This window comes from Aquarana catesbeiana, linkage group LG11 (genome assembly GCF_042186555.1).
Source record: "Aquarana catesbeiana isolate 2022-GZ linkage group LG11, ASM4218655v1, whole genome shotgun sequence".
NCBI lineage: Eukaryota > Metazoa > Chordata > Amphibia > Anura > Ranidae > Aquarana > Aquarana catesbeiana.
The window spans coordinates 84,104,178-84,127,429 of NC_133334.1; the positions used below are offsets into that span (position 1 = coordinate 84,104,178).

Below are 23,252 nucleotides of genomic sequence, written 5' to 3' on the forward strand. Positions count from 1 at the left end.
CTGCTGATTTTATCATCCAATCATGTACAAGCAGAAATGCAGTTTTTTTATTTTCCTTGCATGTCCCTCTCGGATCTACAGCGACTGCATTTCCAAGTCCCCTTTTAGTGCAAAGTGGATTTGCTTTTAGTAAATAAACCCCCATATGAGCACACTCCCCAATCTTTGCTAAGCTTTGCCTTTAGACCAATGCTACTGTGTGATCCTGCCAAAGAAAGCCTTTCGAAAGCGCTCTTCAACGATGAAAGCTTCAGTTGCCATGGTAACATGGAGAGCCCACATACCTGATCTGTGTGCAAGTTCTGCCCTTAGACCATTATTGTTTTTTTCTCAATGCAATCAGCCAAAACTTATCACTTAGCATGGCCTAACTTCTTTAATATAAACCCCTTAGTAACATTTAAAGTAGATGAGAAGTGTAAACAAAGCAGCATGTGTCTGCTTATAAAAAAAAAGAAGCTGGCATATGCTTGGTAAAAAAAAAAAAAAGCCACCTGCTGCATTTACAGAAAAGCAGTATTGGTCTAAAGGCAGAGCGTACGCATTGATTGGGGATGTATGCTGAGCCTCCAATGTTACTTTGACAACTGACACTTTCGGTGGCTAGAGCTTACCCTTGAGCAGAGTAATCTCCCATGGGCAGAATCCTTTCATGGGAGCCTCCCATTGACAGGATCAAACAGGAGCATCAAGTGCTTCCAGGTGCGCAGTCTGCTGATGTCATAAACAAGATGGTGGCACTCAGCAACATTTTTTAAAGAACTTTACCCTACACGGAAGGAGTGGTTGTGGAGCAATAGAAGATAATAATAAGGTACTTTAAAAAAACATTTGTGATGTTTAGAGGGGAGAAAGAGGGTTGGGGTCTCTTTAAATGCTATTTAGCATGCTTTAAAGCAGTGGTCATCAACTCCTGTCCTCAGGGCCCACTAACAGGCCAGATTTGCAAGATAACTGAAATACATCACAGGTGATATCATTTGCTGCTCAGTGATTGCAGTATTCTAGTCTGCATCTCTCTAAGGTAATACATAAAACCTGGCCTGTTAGTGGGCCCTGAGGACAGGGTTGATGACCACTGCTTTAAAGGCTATTGGAAGTTAAAGAATCAGGGCCAATAAATATAATCTACTTCAGAGCCCTACCACCTATACAGTAAGACAGTCCAGGTAAGTACTTGGCAGATCTTCTCATACTTCTGCTATCCAAGACTAATTTGGGATCTTTCTGTAGCAAGTCCACTGGGAGCAATTCATCACTTAACTGCTGAATTTTTTGACAAATATGACCTCTCCAAAAAACTAGACCTATTATGCACTGAATATCCATAGTCCAGTTTACCCCTGAGTATAAAAGTTTATTCTAGGAAATGAAAGATGTGTGCACATAAGTTTGTCCACCATACAATATATATATATATATATATATATATACAATTACAGGCATCAGGCATACCCCACTCTTAAGTACACAATGGGGTTTATTTACTAAAGCTGGAAAGTGCAAAATCAGGCTCACTTCTGCATAGAAACCAATGAGCTTCCAACCCCAGCTTGTTCAAAAAAGGTTTGGTAATAAAACCTGGAAACTCATTGGTTTCTATGCAGAAGTGAGCCTGATTTCCTGATTTTGCACTTTCCAGCTTTAGTAAATAAACCCCATTGTGTACTTAAAAGTGGGGAATGCCTGTACTACACTAGCCATATTGTAATTTAATGCCAATAAAACAATTACCTTTCCTTTTCATTCTGCAGTTACCGTAATTTTCTGTAAAATTCAATGCACTATGGCAGCCTAGAGGCGTTCTGTACACTGCTGGTGTACGATACACCCCCAGAAATGTAATTTCCTGCTTGTGTGATTGTTTCACTGTTTTCACTGAATTCTGCACTACGATACAAGTAACATTTTAGAAAATGTTATTTTTGATGAGATCATTTACAAGGGTTAAATATTTCTTAAGGCATGCTGACATTGCAGCTTTTCTCATTAGAACACAACTGCACCAGCTTTAAAATCCCTGAATTGTACACCTATAGGGGAATGTTTTTTCTCTACAAAGTCGAATAATAGAAGCTGAAGCAACATAACAGCCAAAAAAAAGAAATCCACTAAGTGTGCGTCATTTTAAAAAGAAAGCTAAGGCATAATGGATCTCAGAAGAGCTGGAAAAAGTAATACATGCCTAAATTTCACGTATCATCTGCTGGCTTTTTTCAAGTGATTTTTTTTTATGCTTTAACATTGGGGTTTAAACATAGGTAGCCAACCAGTTATTCGGGTTATGTATTTTATATTGTGTGTGTGTGTGTGTGTATATATATATATGATCAAATCCTTTACATTTCCTTACTCTAATGCTCATATCATAGCAGTCGCATGTCCATAATTCCAGGCAGTTGTTTCAGGATCACAATAACTATACAACAGCAAAGAAACTAGATCACTTTCATGTGTACTATGTGCAGATGGAAATAGGTAACACTTGTTATGTTATTTTCAGAATTGCAGTAGACTTCTGTATGAAATATTATAGCCCTATTCAGAAACAATTGAGAGCATGAAGTGCAGGGGAGAATTGCTCCAGCTTCTAAGCTGCAAATACAATTTCCAATATCTTGGATCTTGCCAGGGTTAGAAAGATTTTTTTTACAACACAAACGTGTTTACATTTTTTCTTGCAGAACTGAGAGATAATTCCAGCTAGACGTATACTATAGTAACTTGCTCTGCTATACTAAGTTAAATCTCAGAAAATCTCCTACCGCAGTCCAATAGGTAATATAAATTCTATTAATCATTAAAAGACAATTGCATTATCAGATGCGTTACTAAAATCAATGATTGGCTCCATCAATGCTAAAATTTTTGTTTGCAAAATATTGACTGTAACCTACTTGCCCCTTTATTCCTTCCCTTATAGACTGTGGTGCCTCTCAGAATCTCTCCTCCTCCGCCTTCATGCTAAGTGTATGTAAGACTTGTCTGCCGCTGCCTGTAAATTAATAAGATCAGTCTTGGGAGTTCTGGAGATAGGTTGATCCGTTTACATATTCTGCTGGCTAGGTATAGATCAGGGACAAATGAGATTCTGTTAAAGGGACATTCAACTACTGTCATTAATACGGTGCATAATTTATATAATGAAAAGTCATAAACCTTTGGTAGAAATATATCGCTATACAATTCTTTGGGGGAGTTTATCAAAATGGAGCAGACAGAATTTAGAGCAGCTGTTCATGGCAACCAATCATCTTCTATTGTCAGCTTGTTCGGTAAGCTTTGAAAATTAAAAATAGAAGTCAATTGGTTGCCATCCACTGCTGCTACAGATTCTGGTTGCTCCAGTCTTGATAAATCCCCTTATTTGTGCTTCTATTTTATGCTAAACTACTATTGCTTAGGTTAAGTCATTATTATAATCTGACAGTTATGTTAAATGTTGTAAACCACCAATTACAATTTCCTTGAAGTTCTCTTGTCTTGTTACTTGGGAATCATCAAAGTCATTGCTTTTTCACTGTGTGATAGGAACAGGGAATTTCATAATCTAACATTGCTTAGTATTGCTCAGTGCTATGAGGAGCGCTGTAGTTACTGAAAAAAATGTCTAAGAATTAGTAGCTCTAATGTAGTAATACAGTATACCTAATGCACTTGACACCTAGGGGTTTTTTTTTTTTTTAAACCCCCCTCATCCCTAGTTTATAACTCTAAATGTACTTAGTAAGTGAAAAGCCAGAAGCGAAGCAGAGGCAGTGAAAGCTTTGTTTTCTGAATGTTGTATGTTAGTCATGACACTAAAAAATGAGGCTGTGGTTTGAGACTGACAGGCCTGAAGGGGAGTAAATTATAGTATTATGGTCTAAACAACATTGACTTTCTCTAGAATAGACAACCCAGTCTACTGCCACTCCATAGATGCCTCTAATCTATAGATTGGTCCTTTATCTGAAATACCTTGCAACAATTTGGCATACCCCTAGCGCTCCTTGAAAAAAAAAAAGAGTGCATTAAAAGTATGGAAACTCCACAAAACCTAAAGGAGTCCGGTGATATTTTATTTCTCACAACAGGTTAAATGCCAGCATGCTTCAGGGGCTCAAAGCTTTAATTCTGACAGTAAATTTACAAAGATTCTATCTTTGTGCTTTGATTTTTCAACTGTCCAGGATCTTTGTAAATTTACTGCATTCAAGCCTTGATAAGGGAAAGTGTTGAGCCCTTAAAGTGGATGTAAACCCGAACCCTATCATTTGAGCCCAGTCTTGCCACAAAGAGTTAATCCATCTCTGAGCAATCCTCTTTTATTGTTCAGTGAGATAAAACTTGACAAACAGAGAAAAACTTTGTCAAATCCTCCCCCTTGCTGTGAGTGACAGGTGATTTACATCTCGTGCACTAGCCTAAGATGCATTATTTTTTAATTCCCACCACCACTCCTTTCTTCAGCAGCTCTGCAAGGATTGGCTGTTCCACACCTCAGCATGATTCGGCATGCTGAAGTCATGTGGTTACTTTCCTGTCTTTTCACTGGATGTTGGAGATCATAGCAGAAGTTCAGTGTAAGAAATACACAGGAGAAATGCATATTGACAAGGGGAGTGTAGAGGTGGGCGGGGAGTCTACTGACATCACGACTCCACCCACCGAGCTCCAGACAACAGACCCAACCACAGAATCTGCAGTTTTTTGGCTCTCATAACAGACAGAGGGGAGACATTTGACAGGTAAAGATACATGCAGGAGGCAAGTATATCCTTATAGATAACCCCTATGGCAGTAGTTTAGAAAGGATGACATTGTGTTTACATCCGCTTTAAATTAGACTAGCTTTTTGACCTCTTGTAAAAATAAAATTTTATTGGACCCAATCAAGGTTTGCATAATGCTCATCTTTTTAGTGAATTCTACACTACTTCAAGGGTTTTTCTGGAACACTTCAGTTGACCGAGAGCTGGATACCCACCTCAATATCTACCTTCTCTGGGGTCCAATGCACCACTACCACATATCTTGATATAATGATGGCACTTTATGATTCCCCCATGGCCCCAATGCAGCATTTGTACCTTTTAGTGTTCTTTCAGTGTGAAGCTTTTTCGCTGAGCAGCAGACTCTCAGAGCAGAGAGAGTGGGAGAAAGCTCTAAGCATAAGTTAGCTTGCATAATGTATATAAAGGCTTTGCATACAGTATATCTGCAGGTCCCAACCACAGAGGTTTACATGGTGTGGCTGCGGCCCAGAAAAACTTTAGACGGTAAGCCTACAGTTGCCTCTGCACCTCCACAGCTTGCTTTAACCAGGGTAGACCAAAAAGTTCAGTGAAAATAAGTGATGAAAATTCTGCTGTTTGCATCTCTAAAATAAAGGGCTATGCTACTATACATGGGTCATTAGGGTTCACGTAGATCTATTTGCTTTTGATTGCTCTCTTATCCACTTCACTTCCGGAAGATTTACCCCCCTACCTGACCAGGCCATTTTTCGCGATACAGCACTGCGTTACTTTAACTGACATTTACTTGGTCGTGCAACACTGTACCTAAATAAAATGTATGTCCTTTTTTTCCCCACAAATAGAGCTTTCGTGGTATTTGATTACCTCTGCATTTTTTTTTTTTTTTTTTTTGCGCTATAAATAATTTATAAATACATTTTTTACACATCCAATAAAAAAATGTAAAAAAATCAATTTTCTTCATCAATTTAGGCAATATGTATTCTTCTACATATTTTTGGTAAAAAAATCCCAATAAACGTATATTGATTGGTTTGCGCAAAAGTTATAGCCCCTTCAAACTATGGGATATATTTATGGAATTTGTATTTTTTACTGGTAATGGCGACAATCAGCGACTTATAGCGGGATTGCAAATCAGACACCTAACTGACACTTTTGACACTTTTTTGGGGACCAGTGACAGTATATTAATGACACTGACAGGGAAGGGGTCAACATCAGGGGCAATCAAAGGGTTAAATGTGTGACTAGCTAGTGATTCAGTGTAGTAGGGGAGGTGCTTTTTACTAGTGGAAGACATGGATCAGTGTTTCCGCTTTACAGGAACACAGGATCCATACCTTATGTACGGACAGAACGGCAATTTGCCTTGTTTACATAGGCAGACTGTCGTTCTGCCTGTGTACCAAACAATCAGCGCGTTGCCAGCGGACATTGGGTCGGCGAGACCCGTTGATCAGCTCCCACTGTGTAAAATCACAGCGGGAGCGAGCGGCCAGTTGGGTGCCCTCACTCATACCTGGAAGTACCCTCATACCTGGAAGTGCAGGATCACATATATATAAGTGATCCTGCACAGCGCGCCCACCCTGTAGCAGTAAATGTGCTATGGGGTGGTTGGCAACTAGTTATACAGCTGTGGCGATAAGCACCAAACCTACAATCAATTTTATAACATTGAGACATCATGCAGTTGTTAAGGAAATTTTCTTACACTAATTGCCTCTATTGGCTTGAATGTGACAGATCTGAGATTAATCTCAAAACAGTTACCTGAAAGACTCCTACAGCTGCGCCATATGCAAGTTCTGCATGAGTTTAGCTTTGCAATCACATGTACAGTACATTGATTTGTGGCTTCTGAAAATCAGCGTGAATGTTTTGGCACATAATCTTTGGCCAAAAGTCTTCAGAAGATAACGTTTATGCACCAATACATTGTACAAGTGCACATTCACTTTCAGATCTTACTTGGCACTGGTTCTTATAGCGTGTATGCTGTTTCAGCATGGGAACAAACATATTGGAAAACGAAATTATTTACTGTGCTAAATCATGAATGAACTCTGAACTTAACCTCTTTATCCTAAACCTTAACCATCCCTTACTGTACCTTTAATCCCTAGCCCTTAACAGTGACCATCAACCTAATCCTTGTATACCTAAGCATAACCATGGTGCAGCCATAATCTGATAACTAATACCTCTTGAATGCTGAAAGCTTTTCAGACTACAACAAATCTATGTGGTTACATATCAATGAAGAAAAAAGAAAGGCTGCACACCAACAGCAACAATCCAATGTGATTTATTCCAAATTAAGTCAAATGACAGCCACCAAGATAATGACACAGGACCCAGGAGGTGACGCGTTTCAAACTAAATACAGTGCTTCCTTTAAACTGTGTTTAATGTGAAACGCGTCACCCCCTGGGTCCTGCTGTCATTTGACTTCATTTGGAATAAATTACGTTGGATTGTTTCTGTTGGTGTGCAGTCTTTTTTTTTTCTTCATTGATCATCGGTGGTGAGCTGTGGCTTGCACCCAAGACCCAACACATTGGGATTGCAGTGATTGATTGCCTGGAGCGGCGTTTCCTTCTTTTGAATTCTCTGTTACATTTCAACAAAATAAATTGAAAAGAATATTCCAAAAAATTTGCACCAAATGCCTGCCTCCAAATCTATCAAATACAGTCCAGACTTGAACTTTTCACACTGATGTAATAACGGCATTACTGATTTAGGAATATTGTTTCTTTAGCCATCTTCAAGCTGACCAAATTAATGAAAATAAAGAGGGGTTTCAGTCATTTTTATTAGTTTGAAGTTATTCTTCAGCACTGACCTAATTCAGCTGTAGTGTCATTAAATACATTTTTTCTCAACTTGGAAAAAGCTTGTTTGTAGTCAGATACATGTATTCTTTTATAATGCAATTCTTTTGAAGTTTGGTGAAAATTTTAAGCATTAGGAACCACCAGGTCCACTGTATATCCTGTAAAGTAAAAAAAAACAGGGAAGGGGAGGGGCCGGCCGACCTGAGTGTAGTATTAAAATGATGACTTTAAAAGGGTAAGATTTAAAACACTTACAAGATGATAGAAGATACATGCTCGTCAAAGTAAAGTGCAGTCCTGGCATTCCACATGGCTCTGTAGGTCCCACCTCTGCTCCGGGTAGCTGGAAACTATTGGGCAGGTGGCTGGAATGGATCACAGTGTTTCTCCAGGAACCAGGAAGCTCCACGCTGACCCGGAAGTGATGTCACCGGCGTATGATCAAGGCAGGACTGGAATCTTTATATAGTTAAGGTACAGAGCTTAAATCATAATCCAAAAAAGAGGATCCAGGAACAAATGTTCAATGGTAGTTCAATATGTGATAGACAGGGAATAGGAAGACCCGTCACCAGCACCGAACAATACAGCCACTTACCCCATGTAGTGGACCCTCATCACAAAGGTCACATCAGCATATATCAAGTAAATTAAGGTAAGAAGGAAGCCCATCAATCTTCATACACTCAGTGTCAGCAGACCGGATAGTGGCTGCAGCAAACCTGGATATGATTCTCCTTGTTCAAAATTACACTCCATCGATAATCATCACATATATGTCATCCCATGAAGACAAAAGGAGAAAAACAGTACATGATGACAGTATTTATTCAGCTAAAAACTATTGAAATTGCACTCACATTGCTAACAAACAAAAAGGAGCTCTGTTTGTAGATATACAGCCTCTCACCACCAGTAACATGGCCACCGTGTCCCAGCCTGCAGTAGCGTCATGTTGCCGACTCCTCCTTGGGGTTATGATTTAAGAGCTGCACCTTAACTATATATACTTTTTATTGACTTTCTTCAATATTGTGCTGGCTGCTGATGTTTTATTGAATGAACTGATATCAAAAATCTTTAGCGCAACATATTTTATTATTTTTTAGGGCTGGAATCTTGCCAATCAGGGCTGCAGTGGTGAAGGCTTCACCACTGCAGCCCTGGTTGACAAGATTCCAGCCATGCCTTGGTCCAGTCAGATGCTGGTGACATCACTTCCTGGTCAGCGTGGAGCTTCCTGGTTCCTGGAGAAACACTGTGATCTATTATAGCCAGCTGTCCAATCCTTTCCAGCTACTCGGAACAGCGGTGGGACCCGCAGAGCCATGTGGAATGCCAGGACTGCACTTTACTTTGACGAGCATGCATCTTCTATCATCTTGTAAGTGTTTTTAATCCTATCCTATTAACCACTTCAATACCAGGCACTTAGACACCTTCCCGCCCAGGCCAATTTTCAGCTTTCAGCGCTGTCGCAATTTGAATGACAATTGCGCGGTCATCCATCATTGTACCCAAACAAATTTTTTATCATTTTGTTCCCACAAATAGAGCTTTCTTTTGGTGGTATTTGATCACCTCTGCGGTTTTTATTTTTTGCGCAACAAATAAAAGAAGACCGAAAATTTTCGAAAAAAAACAAGTTTTTATTTGTTTCTGTTAAATTTTTTTGTAAATAAGTAAGTTTTCTCCTTCAATGATGGGCACTAATATGGCTGCACTGACGGGCACTGATACAGCAGCACTGATGGGCACCGATGAGGTGGCACCAATGAGGTGGCACTGATGAGGTGGCACTGACGGGCACTGATGATGGGCACTGATAGGCGGCACTGATGGGCACTGATAGATGGCACTGATGGGCACTGATAGGTGGCACTGGTATGCGGCACTGATGGGCACTCATAGGTGGCACCGACAGGCACTCATAGGTGGCACTGATGGGCACTCGTAGGCGGCACTGATGGGCACTCGTAGGTGGCATTGATTGGTACATATGGGTGGCACTGATGGGTACTTATGGGTGGCACTGATTTTTTGCACTGATGGGCACTGATAGGTGGGCACTGATGGGCACAGATGGGCACTGACAGGTGGCACAGATGGGCACTGACAGGTGGCACCAATGGGCAATGACAGGTGGCACTGATAAAACATTGGGGGCATTGCTGGGCAAATCTTGGACATAATGGTGCCAATCAGTGCCCATTTGTGGGCACTGATTGGCACAGATTGGGCACATTGGGCACATGTGGATGGCCATGGGGTACATACCTGGCCATCCACATGTTGCCCATTCCCTGGTGGTCCTAGTGGCGATCCCTGGTGGTCCAGTCTGGTGATCTGAGGGGGGGCTGCGCTGATAAACAATCAGCGCAGACCCCCCCTGCCAGGAGAGCTGCCGATCGGCTGATCACATGGTAAAGAGCCTCCGCCGGAGGCTCTTTACCAAGATCGGTGTAGCGGTGTGTCAGGCTGACACACCGCTCCACCGATCGCCGCGATGCACGCCCCTGGGGGCGCGCGGCGGCATGTTATCCTGCTGGACGTCATATGACGTCCAGTCAGGATAACAGAACCACTTCCCGGACGTCAATCCGCTATAGGGCGGGCGGGAAGTGGTTAAAGTAATCATTTTAATAATACACTCAAGTTGGCCCCTCCCTATTTTTTTACTTAGAGTTCTGGACACACTCTGAAGGATGGCTGCCTTCCTTTTTAACCCTTAATACCCCTTTCTTTTCCAACCACCCAACTTATGGATACATCACCATCCAGCTATTACAGCCACAGACTATACCCCTAAGGATTACGCAATTTGGGGCACCAGGTAACACTGACTATGCTGCTATCTGTATATCCTGTGAGCATCTGCCAGTCTTCATCATTATTTTCTTCTGACTCAAAACTGACATGTGCTTAAGAACTCTGCGTGGAAGACTTTGAACTTTGCCTGTCAGCTACTTTCCCCCACCATTGTTCTACCAATTATGTTTCTGGCTATCTGTTTGGTACTTCACTTCTTCTGTGGTGTTGGGGCAAACATATGCATCAAACTGTGAGAATATCAAGAGGGGGGGGAATATCTTGATTCAAGACTTCCTGTTGAGGATTTAATTATTTTTAGATGCCATGCCTTCACCTGCCAGTGGACATAATGGGGTTGATTTACTAAAGGCAAATAGATTGTGTACTGTGCAAAGTGCAGTTGCACTCTGCAGGAGCAGTTGTTCCAGAGCTTAGTGAATCAGGTGAAGCTCTACTGACTTTCATTATCCAATCATGTACAAGCAAAAAATGCAGTTTGTTGTAACTTTCCTTCCATTTAGTATTTAGTATTCTTTGTAAAGTGAATCTTTACTTCATTTACTAAGCTCTGGAGCAACTGCCCTTGCAGAGTGCAACTGCACTTTGCACAGTACGCAGTCTATTTGCCTTTAGTAGATCAACCCCAAAGCATCTCCCAGGCACTTAGCATTCAGTTAACCTCCCTAGTGATATACCGAGTGTGGCTCGAATGAATTTTCAGTACCAAAAGCGGTAACCCTGAGCCACACTCGGGATTGCATCACAGGTTCCAGGCAAAGTTACTTACATCGTCCCCAAGATCCTGCGATGTCTCCCCGCTGTGTGTGCGAGCTGTATCCTCCACTCGATCTATCACAGTGCCGGGCTCCGTTCCCTGTGAGCGTTGCGATGCACAGAGCCTGGCACCAAATTCCAAAAAGTGAAAAACATGTTACACATACAGTACACTGTAATCTTACGGATTATATTACTGTATCAAATTACTTCACCTCTACTTACCTTGTCCCCAGGATCCTGCGATGTCCCCCTGCTGTGTCTGCTGGCTCTGTCCTCCTCCCGAAGCCTCTCTGTGCCAGGCTCCGTTCCCTGTGAGCGTCGCAATGCACGGGGGTGGAGCCTGGTGGCAAATTCAAAAAATGTAAAAATCATAACACATATAGTACTGTAATCTTACAGATTACAGTACTGTATGAAATCATTTCACATCCCTTTTGTCCCTAATGCTTTATCCAGATTTATATTATATAAACTGTTCTTTCTGCCTGGAAACTTGAGAATGTCCATAGCAACCAAAAAGTGTCCCTTTACGTCAAAAGGGGTTTTAGACCAGCTAGAAAACAGTGATAATTAATTAGAATCACTTGCAAAACTGAGCGCTAGTGATTCGTGGGGAAATCCGTCATCAAACACTGAAAGTAATGACAGCTATAATTCTGCAACTGACGAATTTCAGTGTTTTTGATTTGATTATTGAATACATTTTATTATTATTATTTGTTATAATTATTTATAGTTATTTATTATATTATAATTTATGATTTCGTGTTTCAAACTTATCATAAACGGGATGTCTACTAGACTCTTGTTTGGACAGATTTAAGTGAGTTATTCCTAAGAATTAAAGGCCTACAATACAAAACGCCATATTTCTATGCAAAACAATGTACTGCTTTCAGCATCAAAAATCTGATATTTTCATACCGCCAGGGAGGTTAAGCAGCTAGGTTTTCAAGATTTTTTTAATTTTGTGATATTAGCTGAGAAGAATGGCATGGTCTTTTGTGGGGCAGAATGCATGCAACATCTGCAGAGACAACACGACACTATCAGCTTTCACTGATAAAACCATCAAAAATGCACTTTCAGACTACCAAAATGTTTCTCTTTCTCATATAACATCAAATCACCATTTGATTTGCTAAAAAAAAAATAAATAATTTAATACCTTGTTTTTGTGCAAGTACAACCACCAGTAGTACCAGAAATATAGTCTAAGGCATGTACAACACAGTCCTGCCTACAAACAGCGTGGCGCAATTCTTCAGATAAACATGCTGTTTTTTAAAAAGCAGTTAATTCCTTTTCAACGGTAGGTAGCATTACTGTGGGTTTGATTGTACAGTATGTAACTCCAAATCTATACAAAGAACAGAAAGTAAAGGTCTGATTATATACAGTGAAAAAGTGGAGATTGTTGTAATAATGGAGTCTTGATTGTTAGCATACATTGAAGTGCCATGTCTAAAAATGAGCCATTCATTGCTTCCTGCAGGGAATTTGTCTTAGGACTGCCATGGAGTAGTTTTTAGGCATGGGGTCACACTCCTCCTGTTCCACCGGTATATGCTGTGCCTTGTATTTTGATTAAATGTATTTCATTCGGCGTGCACAGCCAGTGCAACAATATCCTTTGAGTACTTTTACTGTACCATGTTATTTCATGTGTAGTAATGTTCCATTTGTGTTGTGCTGTGATTGCCACTCTGTTAAGGGGAATTTCCTATCATTTTGGTCTTATACTAGCCACACAACTGACATTTTTTGGAAACTTTGGAAGTTTTCCATTGACTTCTTATTAAAAAAAGAAGATTGCATGTGATAAAATGGTCTACGGCAATCTTTATTCAAGGGTTTCAGTTTTTCCTTGATTTTAAGGGGCCAACTAACAACAAATGTTTTTGTGGAAATCAATTGAAAATGCCTTTCAACTGGTATTGTGTTTTTTTTTCCAATATCCTCTGAGTTTTGATTGCTTGGTTTCTTGAAACCAGGAAATAATTGAAATGGGCAGATTGCTGGGGATTTCTACAAGTAACTATCAATTGAAATCTAATGAAGAGCTTCATAAATGACCACACAATTGCCAAGTGACTAGCTTTGAGTTTATCGTTGTAAGGCAGCAGGATATGCAAATACCCCAGTAGACTTTGCCTATGATCAGAATTGCCCTGTCCTGCTGTTTTAACTGAACAGCAATGCATTCTGTTGCTATTTTAAAGTAATTCAGTCAAGCCTGGATCTGTGAGTTCTGAAATGATCAATTATAATATAGACTGTACGGAATACAGAATCAACACTTGATTGCATTCAAACAGTTCTTACACTACTGTTTTGTGGATATATCACAGGTTTTTTTGTTGCGTTTGGTCATTTGAACAGACAACTATCTCTTTATGTCAAGGGACTCTTTAAGTCTTGGTTGCGTTAGATGATCTAGAAGTGTGAAAGTAGTGCTATGGAAGTCATTTTATAATAACAAATGGTTTCTGGCTGTTGCATAATGTCTTTCAGAAACCTAATTGCGCTGTTTAGCTATTATACTATACATGCTAGATTGTGTGTTTTTCATGGCAGATTCTTTTTTTTTTTTTAACATTGCCGTAATTCTGCTCTGTAATGATGTTAAGTACTCTGAGGCATTAAACACACTATATTATAAAAGGCAACAATTGATTACTAGGCGATGAAGACTTAGGTAGAGGGAAGAATAAAGTGGGGGCAGGCAAAGAATGAGGAGTGGGAGGAGAAGTATCATAAACATGTTAGAGAAATAGAATTGTAATGCAAGGGAGAAATGAAGGGAGAGATCAGTGCGTGACAGAAGATAATATATGGTGCAGAGAGAGACGAGTTACAATGGAAAGATTATGAAAAAACAGACTGAGGAGAGAAAAAGAATAATGTCAGATGAAGTGAGGAGTACATAAAAAGATACTAAATTTGCATAGCTGTTTGTTTTCTGTGTAGTACAAGATGTACATCTGACCAGTACAACTATACCGCTCTATTACTTATGATCCTGTTTTAATAATATTCATTCATACCACATAGGGAGAAGACCAGTATGAAAGGGCAGGTCATCGTAGTCAATTATAAAGGGCAAGAGACAATGAAAGATGGAGATTAGTGTAAAACTGGCCTTGTGTCTTGCAGTCTGATTTTATCATCTTCTTTAGATTTACCACTAACTATTTAGAGTGAGGGCCTACCTAAGCCATTCATTTAATTAAGAATTTGTTTAAAGCCAAAACTATTATCATTACAGGTATTTATATAGCGTCATGAATTTACGGAGTGCTTTACACATATATTGTACAATCACATCAGTCCCTGCACTTAAGGAGCTTACAATGTAAGGTCCCTAACTCAACATTCATACATACTAGGGCCAATTTAGACAGGAGCCACTTAACCTACTAGCATGTCTTTGGCGTGTGGGAAGAAACCAGAGTACCTGGAGGAAACTTACACAGGCACATGGAGAATATGCAAACTCCAGGCAGGTAGAGCCGTGGTTGGGATTTGAACCAACAGCCCTAATGCTGCTAGGTGGAAGTGCTAACCACTTAGCAATGATATTTTTTCAGTTTGGATAGAGCAGTGAAGGGTTGAAATCCCCATCAGATTTGTATTGCTGTCTGGATGCCGTTGGGGGAATATTTCTTCACTCCCTTGAAGCACAACAGGAGGTAGGAAAAATCTCCCTAGAGTGTGGGGAATCCTCCTTCTTAGACAGTTGTCACCAGAACAGGTGTCCCCATTAGAAGATTGGCCTTTTTTCTGTTCTAGTAATTACTATAAAATGTTGGACTTTTGGAGTTCCCAACAGTCTCTGCCCAGGTGTCTGTCTCTGTCCATCAATAAAGCATGAATGGAATTCTACCCCAAATCAGAAAAAAAGTTTTTTCCTAAAGATACTTTAAGTTTAGTCAGGTAGTTCCCTTCACTTTATGGTCATCAGTAGATCTGAAGAAGATTACACAATCAGATTGTAGAGGTGAATGGAACAGCGTAAGGGCTTGTGTAGAAAGGCATTGTTGCAAAAGGCTTATATTTGAACACAGCACTGCTCAAATGCAAGCATTTGACCACAGAACGAGATGCAAAGCAGGTCCAAAGCAGCCTCAAAGCTGTCATCCACACTGTACCATTAAAGTAAGTATAACTTTGACAAGCTGCATTTGATGTGCACTTAAATACATGTCAAAGGTAGGAAAAGAACACCTATCGACACAGACCCTTAAATGTGGACAGTATTGCAGGCGGGGCCACATGAGAAGTGAAAAGTATTCTAAAAGGAATGCTGAAAAGGCAGTGAGAGATGCTGGTAACAGCACACAAAGAGGGATATAGAAAGGGTTGTAAGAGTAGAGAAGAGGTCAATGTGAAAGGAGGGATAGTGCAATAAGGGGGTAGATAAGTCTGCAAAAAGGGACAGAGAGTTTTGTGTGAATAAGCAGAAAGAAGGGTGGCATTAGAGGATAGGAACAGGGAAAAAATAAAAGCTCTGTGAAAACAGTGCTGTTAGAGGAAGCAATGAAGAATCGTAATGCCTGTAAAATAAAACTATGACCAAACCTGAAGGCAATATTGTCATGAAGTATTGTGACCAAAGCAAGGAGATAGGCAGAGTGATGGAGTAGATACCGACAGTCTAGAGGGAGAGAAGTTATTGCAGCAAAGTGAATGCCTTTGTGAGAATAGAGAGATGTTTAGTAGTGCCCTTCACTGGTTCTCTAATGTCAGTACAAGTCTATGGGCAGAGCTGTGTCAATAGATTTTTACCAAAAACAGTACACTCATTTATTCTTTAGCTTTCATTTTAAGAAACTGTTGAACAAAGATGTTGATTGCACTTTCTGCTCTAAAAGTAGTCAGTACAAAAGGCCATGTAAACCTCCACATGAATAATGTGAATGACAGCATGGCGGAGCGGTTATGTAAAGAGATAAAGGTCATGTTAAAAATTACTTTCGCCATAATAAAGCCTAATTAATACTTGCTTAAATCACTTAAAATTGAACAGTCACATTTGTAATGTAAGAAATTACCATGCCCAGTAAAATACAGTATATTTTTATAGAAAAATTATGTACATAATATATTTTTATGGGATTAATATGATATGTAAGAATACATAGGGGGTTATTTACGAAAGGCAAATCAACTTTGCACTACAAGTGCAAACTGTACCTGAAATTGCACTGAAAGTGCACTTGAAAGTGCAGTCACTGTAGATCCGAGGGGGAAATGCAAGGGAAAAAAAAAACTGCATTTTAGCTTGCACATGATTGGATGATAAAATCAGCAGAATTTCCCCTCATTTCAGATCTACCCCTCAGATTTACAGCGACTGCACTTCCAAGTACACTTTCAGTGCAATTTCAAGTGCACTTTGCACTTGTAGTTTGCACTTGTAGTGCAAAGTGGATTTGCCTTTCGTAAATAACCCCCATAGTGTTATGTTTATGAACATAGCTGGTCTAAAGTATGTTTGTATACTATACAGGACAAGATTACTCATTCCCTGCTTCTAGTAGCATGTCATAGCCAAATGTTAGGCATTGTAAATACGTTGTAAGATTGCCCCTGTTGTCTTTAGAGCTGGTAACCAGACACATTGGATAGACTGTGCACTTTTAGAAGTGCAGTTGCCCTCTGCAAGTGCAGTTGCTCCAGAGCTTAGTAAATGAGGTAAAGCTTCACTTTGCAAAGAATACCCAATCACTTGCAAGGAAAATTTAAAAAACAGCATTTTTGTTTGCACATGATTGGATGATGGAAGTCAGCAGAGTTTCCGCTCATTTACTAAGCTCTGGAGCAACTGCTCTTACAGAGTGCAACTGCACTTTACAAAGTGCACAGTCTATTTGCCTTTAGTAAATCAACACCTGTGTCTCCATGCCACACGTTGCGGATTGTCACTTGCTTGCTATAATTGTCTCTTGCTGTGTCCCAGAGTCAGGCTTATTCAACTGGTGACCCCCCTATGTCCAAATCATGCTCTGATTGGCTGCCTGCTGCCCCCCTTGTGCCCAGATTGCGCTCGGATTGGCTGGCCGCTGCCTCCTGTGTCCTGTGACAGTGAATGAACTCATCTCCCAGGACAGCACTGAACGCAAGCCATGCCGGCCCCTTTGACAAGCACCACCTACCCAAGCCACCATGGGCTGAGCGCTGAGTGTTGGCCCCTCCCAGCCTGCGCTGACATCAGTGCTGGGCAGGGAGGAATGGGCTGGCTGCTGCCGCTGGGAGAGCGGAGAGAGAGAGCAGAGCGCACAAAGGGCTCATCCTGAGAGGATGTGTCAGCGCTGCATCCCGCCCCAGGGGCAGCAGAGAGATGATGTTATCTCTCTGCTGCCGCGGCTGCCTGCTCACTGATTGGCCAGCAGCCGCTCACACACTGTCACTGAGCCGTACAACTTCTCACCAACGGAGCCGCCCGTGCTCTCAGCCACGGAGCCGCCCGCCGGCTCTCTCACCCGCAGCGATGCCTGCCCTCCCACTCACTCACCCCCCCCCCCCCTGAGCCGCCCCTGGCAGTGAGAGAAGAGGGATGCAGAGACAGAAGTGTGGAAGGAGGAATGTAGAGAAACCAGAGAGGAGAGATGAAGGTAGAGCATTGTGAGAGTAGGAATAGAGAGAAAGAGCAATGAGATAGGTGGGATGGAGAGAGAGCAGTGTAAGAGGAGATATGGTGGGACAGAAGTGGGAGAGAAGGGATGACGAAAGTAGTGTGAGGAGGAATGGGATTACATTAGGGACAGAGTGAGAGAGAACAGTATGAAAGGGGGAAAAGAGTTAGAGCAGTATAAAAATAGTGATATCCTATTATTATTATTATACTACAGGATTTATATGGCACCAACAGTTTGCCCAACTCTTTACAAAAAGGATAGACCTATGTGAGAAAAAGAATGGAGAGGGCAGTGTGATAAGTGGATTAGATAAAGGCAGTATGAGATAAAGAATTGATAGAGGGCAGTGTGAAAGTAGAGATGTAAATAACAATGTGAAAGAATGGAGCAGATAGCAAAGTGAGAGGAGCGATATAGAGAGAATTGGGGAAAGGAGGTGCGAGAAGAGGGAGAGAAAGGGAAGAGGTGAATAGAGCAGTCAGAATGGAGAGATAGAGAGGGGTGTGAGGGATGATCGAATGCTATAAAGGAGAAAATGCACAGTTGGGGGCTGTAGTGTCACACGCCTCTTGCTTTCTAACAGGCTTCCAGCTGGCTACCATGTTACTTGGCCATATGTCTGCCCTCTTCTGTATCCTAATAAATATTCATAAAGCAAAGGGAGTTCTAGGTTCCACACATGAGCATTTAACCTATTCATGTACAAAATGGCTTATGCTGCTTTTAGTCTACCCTCACTTTAATGTGGATGGATAGTTTATAGTGAAAAAAGAACACTGTAACACTCTTTTGTTATTATTGAAAATACATTGTGATGTTACTGTGTCAGCTTGTACTATCAGTGTAGATCATCTGAGGTGATTCAGCAATACATTGTATACAATTTTTAGTAACATGAAGGTTACCACATCAAATGAAGCTTGTCAGTTTTGACCATTATCTAGTTTTCATTAGTGACATTACCATAATTGCCTGAGCTTAGTGCTATTGGTAATGTAGAGCAATGCATTGCAGCAATAGCAATGTTTGACTAATAAAGGGAAGCAACCAAGACTTGCCTTACATGTATCACATTACTCTAAACCGCTTTTTTCAACCAGGGTTGAGAAACCCTCCAGAAGCTTCCAGGGATTCCTTGAGCATTATGCAACTTTAGACTCTCAGAGGATTAACCAATGACCACAATGATCTTTTTAGCCTTCTTTAAGGAGGGTTTTCCTCCCAATGACCAGCAGTGTAAGGAGCATTCTTCCCACTGACCTTTACACTATTAGCTGTAGATATAGTAAGGATTATCAGGGGTTCCTTGAGCCTGGAAAGTTATTTCAAGATTTTGCTCCGTGTTAAAAAGGCCAAGAAAGGCTGCTCTAAACAAACAAAACTGGATATATAAATTAATGCATATATATTTCTCTTTGTAGTGCATTGTTGAAAAAAGCTGTCATGATGTTTTTATTGTACAAAAAAATTAGCAAAGTGCAATAACTTTTACCAGTTAATCACAAATCCAAACACCTTGAACCCCAGTGCCAGAATGGTTAAGAGTTACATAATTACTTTGTTCACTTTTTACAGTTATCATGCTGATCTTGATATCTTATTGAATCAACCCTCATTAGACATGGCATCATAGGTTTTTATTTATATTATTGTTTTTTGTACTTACATAATAAGCCATCCATGTTCCTCTTCTGTTCACTCATGACTTTTTTTTTCTCTTAGGATCTCCAAACAGTGAGGTAATTATAGTCTCCGGTGTCCTCGCCCTCAGCTTGAGTATCACTATTGTCATGTGCGGAATCTGCCAGTGGTGCCAGCGTAAACTAGTAAGTACTCAGAACTCAGTTGCCTTTTTCATGATTCTCATGCCTTCACAAATGCAATTCTCTGATCAGTACTGTTTTATAAGTCAAAAAATCTACAGAAACTACGGTAATTGCAAAGAAAAGCATATAATGTGCATGCCCATTTAAGATTTTTACTGTAGTTTTGTGGCAGTGCATAATACATTGATCAGAGTGTCTTAGAAAAATAGTTCTTTAGGTATTAAAACACAAATCAATTTCTCACCAGCATAATGGGCTTCAGTCATTAAACATTTTTGGCAAAAACTATTCAAATCACTCTCCACATATACCATACATAAGCTACATAGATATATGAAATATATACCCTAACCTAAAAGAGTTTTATACATGTCATAACTTCTATTACAGATGTCCATTCTGTTACAAATACAAAAAAACAAGTTGTTTATTTTCTTTTTTAAAGCCCAACCCTAGTTGTAGCTCAAACTAAGCCCAATAGTGTTAACCCACCAACTTTTCAACAGCCTCCATGCCAGTAATGATGTTGGGCCACTCTTTATAGCTTTTTCCTATGAGTCCAGGAAAATTGATGATACACCCACAAGGGGCATGTCATTGACATCCTGGGCTCATCCTGGGAATGTGGAATGGGGATGAATGGGCATTATGCAACTCATTGGAGGACCAGGATCAACAACATTGCTAAGTAGTACTCTTCATTTCCACACTGCAACACTGCCCAAGGCTTTCTTAATGGCCTATCACTGGAGTGTAAAGAGGGATAGTATGCTTTACAAAGTTATTTTTTTTAATAGGTGTAAGTGACCAATAAAACTAGGCTAGATTTAAGAGTTCAAGAATAGTATGTGGAGTCTACACACTCTCATTTGCATTGCACTGCCTATTATCCTAGAAAAATACTTAATCTCATTTCTTTTTAAACTTGTAATAGAAATTATGACATGTATATAACTTCTGTTTTAAAGCTGAACTCCAGGGAGAGGAAAAATTCTCTTTTGCAGTGGGGCTACCCCACATTGCAAGAGTAAAATGCTTGTGTAGCCCCAGGGGGCCACAAAAAAATGCACTTTTACTTACCTGTTCCTCTGCTTCTCCAACAACCACTGCAAGGGAACATGTTTTATTTCCTTGGAGATGGACATTAGGTAGGTACACTGGGGCTGATTTACTAAAACTGGAGAGTGCAAAATCTGGTGAAGCACTGCATAGAAACCAATCAACTTCCAGGTTTCTTCAAAGCTTAATTGAACAAGCTGAAGTTAGAAACTGATTGGCTACCATGCACAGCTGCACCATATTTTGCACTCTCCATTTTAGTAAATCAACTCCACTGCTATTTACAGTGCTTCACTGGTGAGTCTTTTTTTGGTTCCTTCTGACCCTTCTTTGGCTAGAACTCTTTCTGTGAACTCTTCTGCCCTGCAATACCGCACATGCCAGTTAGCGGATGTTTGTGTCTAAATATTCTTTCTTCAAGCTAACCATGAAGACCCACTCGACCAATGCCCAGGTATTAGGCATATGTCACTGAAGACTAAACAAATTTCAGAGACTCTAATAGAGGGTCATAGAATTAAAAAAATCTATACAACATATATTTATTCATTTGCTAAAACCACAACAGTTCTTTGCGTACAGCCATGGCCAAAAGCTTTGAGAATGCCACAAATATTAATTTTCACAAAGTTTGCTGCCTCAGTTTTTCTGATGGCAGATTGCATATACTCCAGATTGTTATGAAGAGTGATCAGATGAATTGCAGTTAATTACAAAGTCTCTCTTTGCCATGAAAATGAACACAGCTACAGCACTCACCCACACTGTGTTCTCCCCATGTCCTCCATTGACGGCGCCGGCATCTCTCCTATGGGCACCTGGCTGTGACAGCTTCCGACTTCACGGCCGGGTGCCCACTCTGCATGTGCGAGCAGCACTACACCTTCTTCTAGGACTTGTCATGTGTCCCAGAAGACTTTGGGAGGGATAGCTTCTGCTTCAGATCACCTAGGCGACTGGAACGGAATTGGGAGCAGGTACCTGTCAAAATCGGGTACCTGCTACCCCCCTCCTACCCAAAAGCTCAGTTTCACAAACAGGAGCTGGGGAGGAGGCCTTAAAGCTGAAGTTCCATTTTTGGGTGGAACTCCGCTTTAATGAAACTGAAATAAATAAATAATCTGCATGCTGATTAATGCAGGATCACAAGTCCTTCTATCTAGATAAGGGAAAGGAAGCACACACTAAGTGATTCTGCTTAACGGTTGTGGTACTCATTTATTTGGGCTTACAGTCCAAGAATATATATCAGGACCATTATAATCCCTGTAAGACCTAAATTATAACAAAATTATCTCATATCCTAAGGCTTTCAAGGCACCGTTACATTTTTTAAAATTCCCTCGGTGTTACCGATGGTTTGCATTTATTATTATAAATGTGTATTGCAAGGTATGGAAGTTATAGGTTAGTTAACTTCTTGAAACTAGAATCTTGGATCTTAGATTGTGAAAAAGAAGTGCATATCAGTTGACAGTGTGACTGCCCTTAAAGGTAGTTAAAGGTGTAACCTTTATTCATGGAGCCAGTACATCTAGCTAAAATGTTTCAAGCAGGCTTTGGCTAACCATCTCATGCTGTGAGTACATCCTCATCAATGCATATTCCCTTTGTTTAACATAATGGCACTAAATGCCATCTGCTTGATATGATTACAGCCTTTGTGCTGTTTCATTTTACCCTTTGATGCTCTAACTAGGGGTGCTGGAAAATCACAGAGCTGCTCGCAAAGATCCTAAGTCCTATGGAGAGCATGTCTATCTGAGTGGATGGATAAAAGGCTTCAGTTTTTTCCCTGCGCCCGCTTCCATGTACAAAACATGGCTTGTCCCATGATAGTCCAAACAGATGCCAGGAAAAATACAATATGGGTGTTCATTAAACAATTTGGTAGCCAAATACTAACAGGAAAATAAGTATATTTTAGTGGATATGAATGGTATAGGACACAGGGGCATAGAAATAAGTGTCTCAGTGGTCGCCCCTACAACCTGCTCTCACCCCTGTCCTGGTCAGCACTTGGTTGTGTGATCTGTCATGTAACATGATAAAGTGCAGAGGTTGCATAAGCGGCCCTGTTCTAGCACCTGTGTTTACCAGTACAGCCTTGCTGTTTAATAATCTTCATGTTCATATATGCACTTAAAAATTATGGCTGCCCTCATGTGGGTAAATAATTAAAAACTCTAATGCCCTGTACACATGGTCGGATTTTCCGACGGAAAATGTGTGATAGGACCTTGTTGTCGGAAATTCCGACTGTGTGTAGGCTCCATCACACATTTTCCATCGGAATTTCCGACACACAAAGTTTGAGAGCTTGCTATAAAATTTTCAAAATCCGTTGTCGGAAATTCAGACCGTGTGTACACAAATCCGACGCACAAAGTGCCACGCATGCTCAGAATAAATGAAGAGACGAAAGCTATTGGCTACTGCCCCGTTTATAGTCCCGACGTACGTGTTTTACGTCACCGCGTTCAGACCGATCAGATTTGATGTGTATAATGATGCCCAAACATTTGTATGTGATTTGGTAATGTTGACATTCAC

At 40.6% G+C, this 23,252-nt stretch overlaps 1 protein-coding gene across 5 annotated transcripts in view; it reads left to right on the forward strand.

Moving 5' to 3' along the window:
- SYT7 (synaptotagmin 7) overlaps positions 1-23,252 on the forward strand; it is a 571,182-nt gene that overhangs the window by 205,594 nt on the left and 342,336 nt on the right. For all 5 annotated transcript variants that reach the window (XM_073604668.1, XM_073604667.1, XM_073604669.1 and 2 more), the window contains exon 2: positions 19,537-19,640. In XM_073604668.1, coding sequence (XP_073460769.1) covers positions 19,537-19,640 — 104 coding nt within the window. The remainder of the gene's footprint in view (positions 1-19,536; positions 19,641-23,252) is intronic.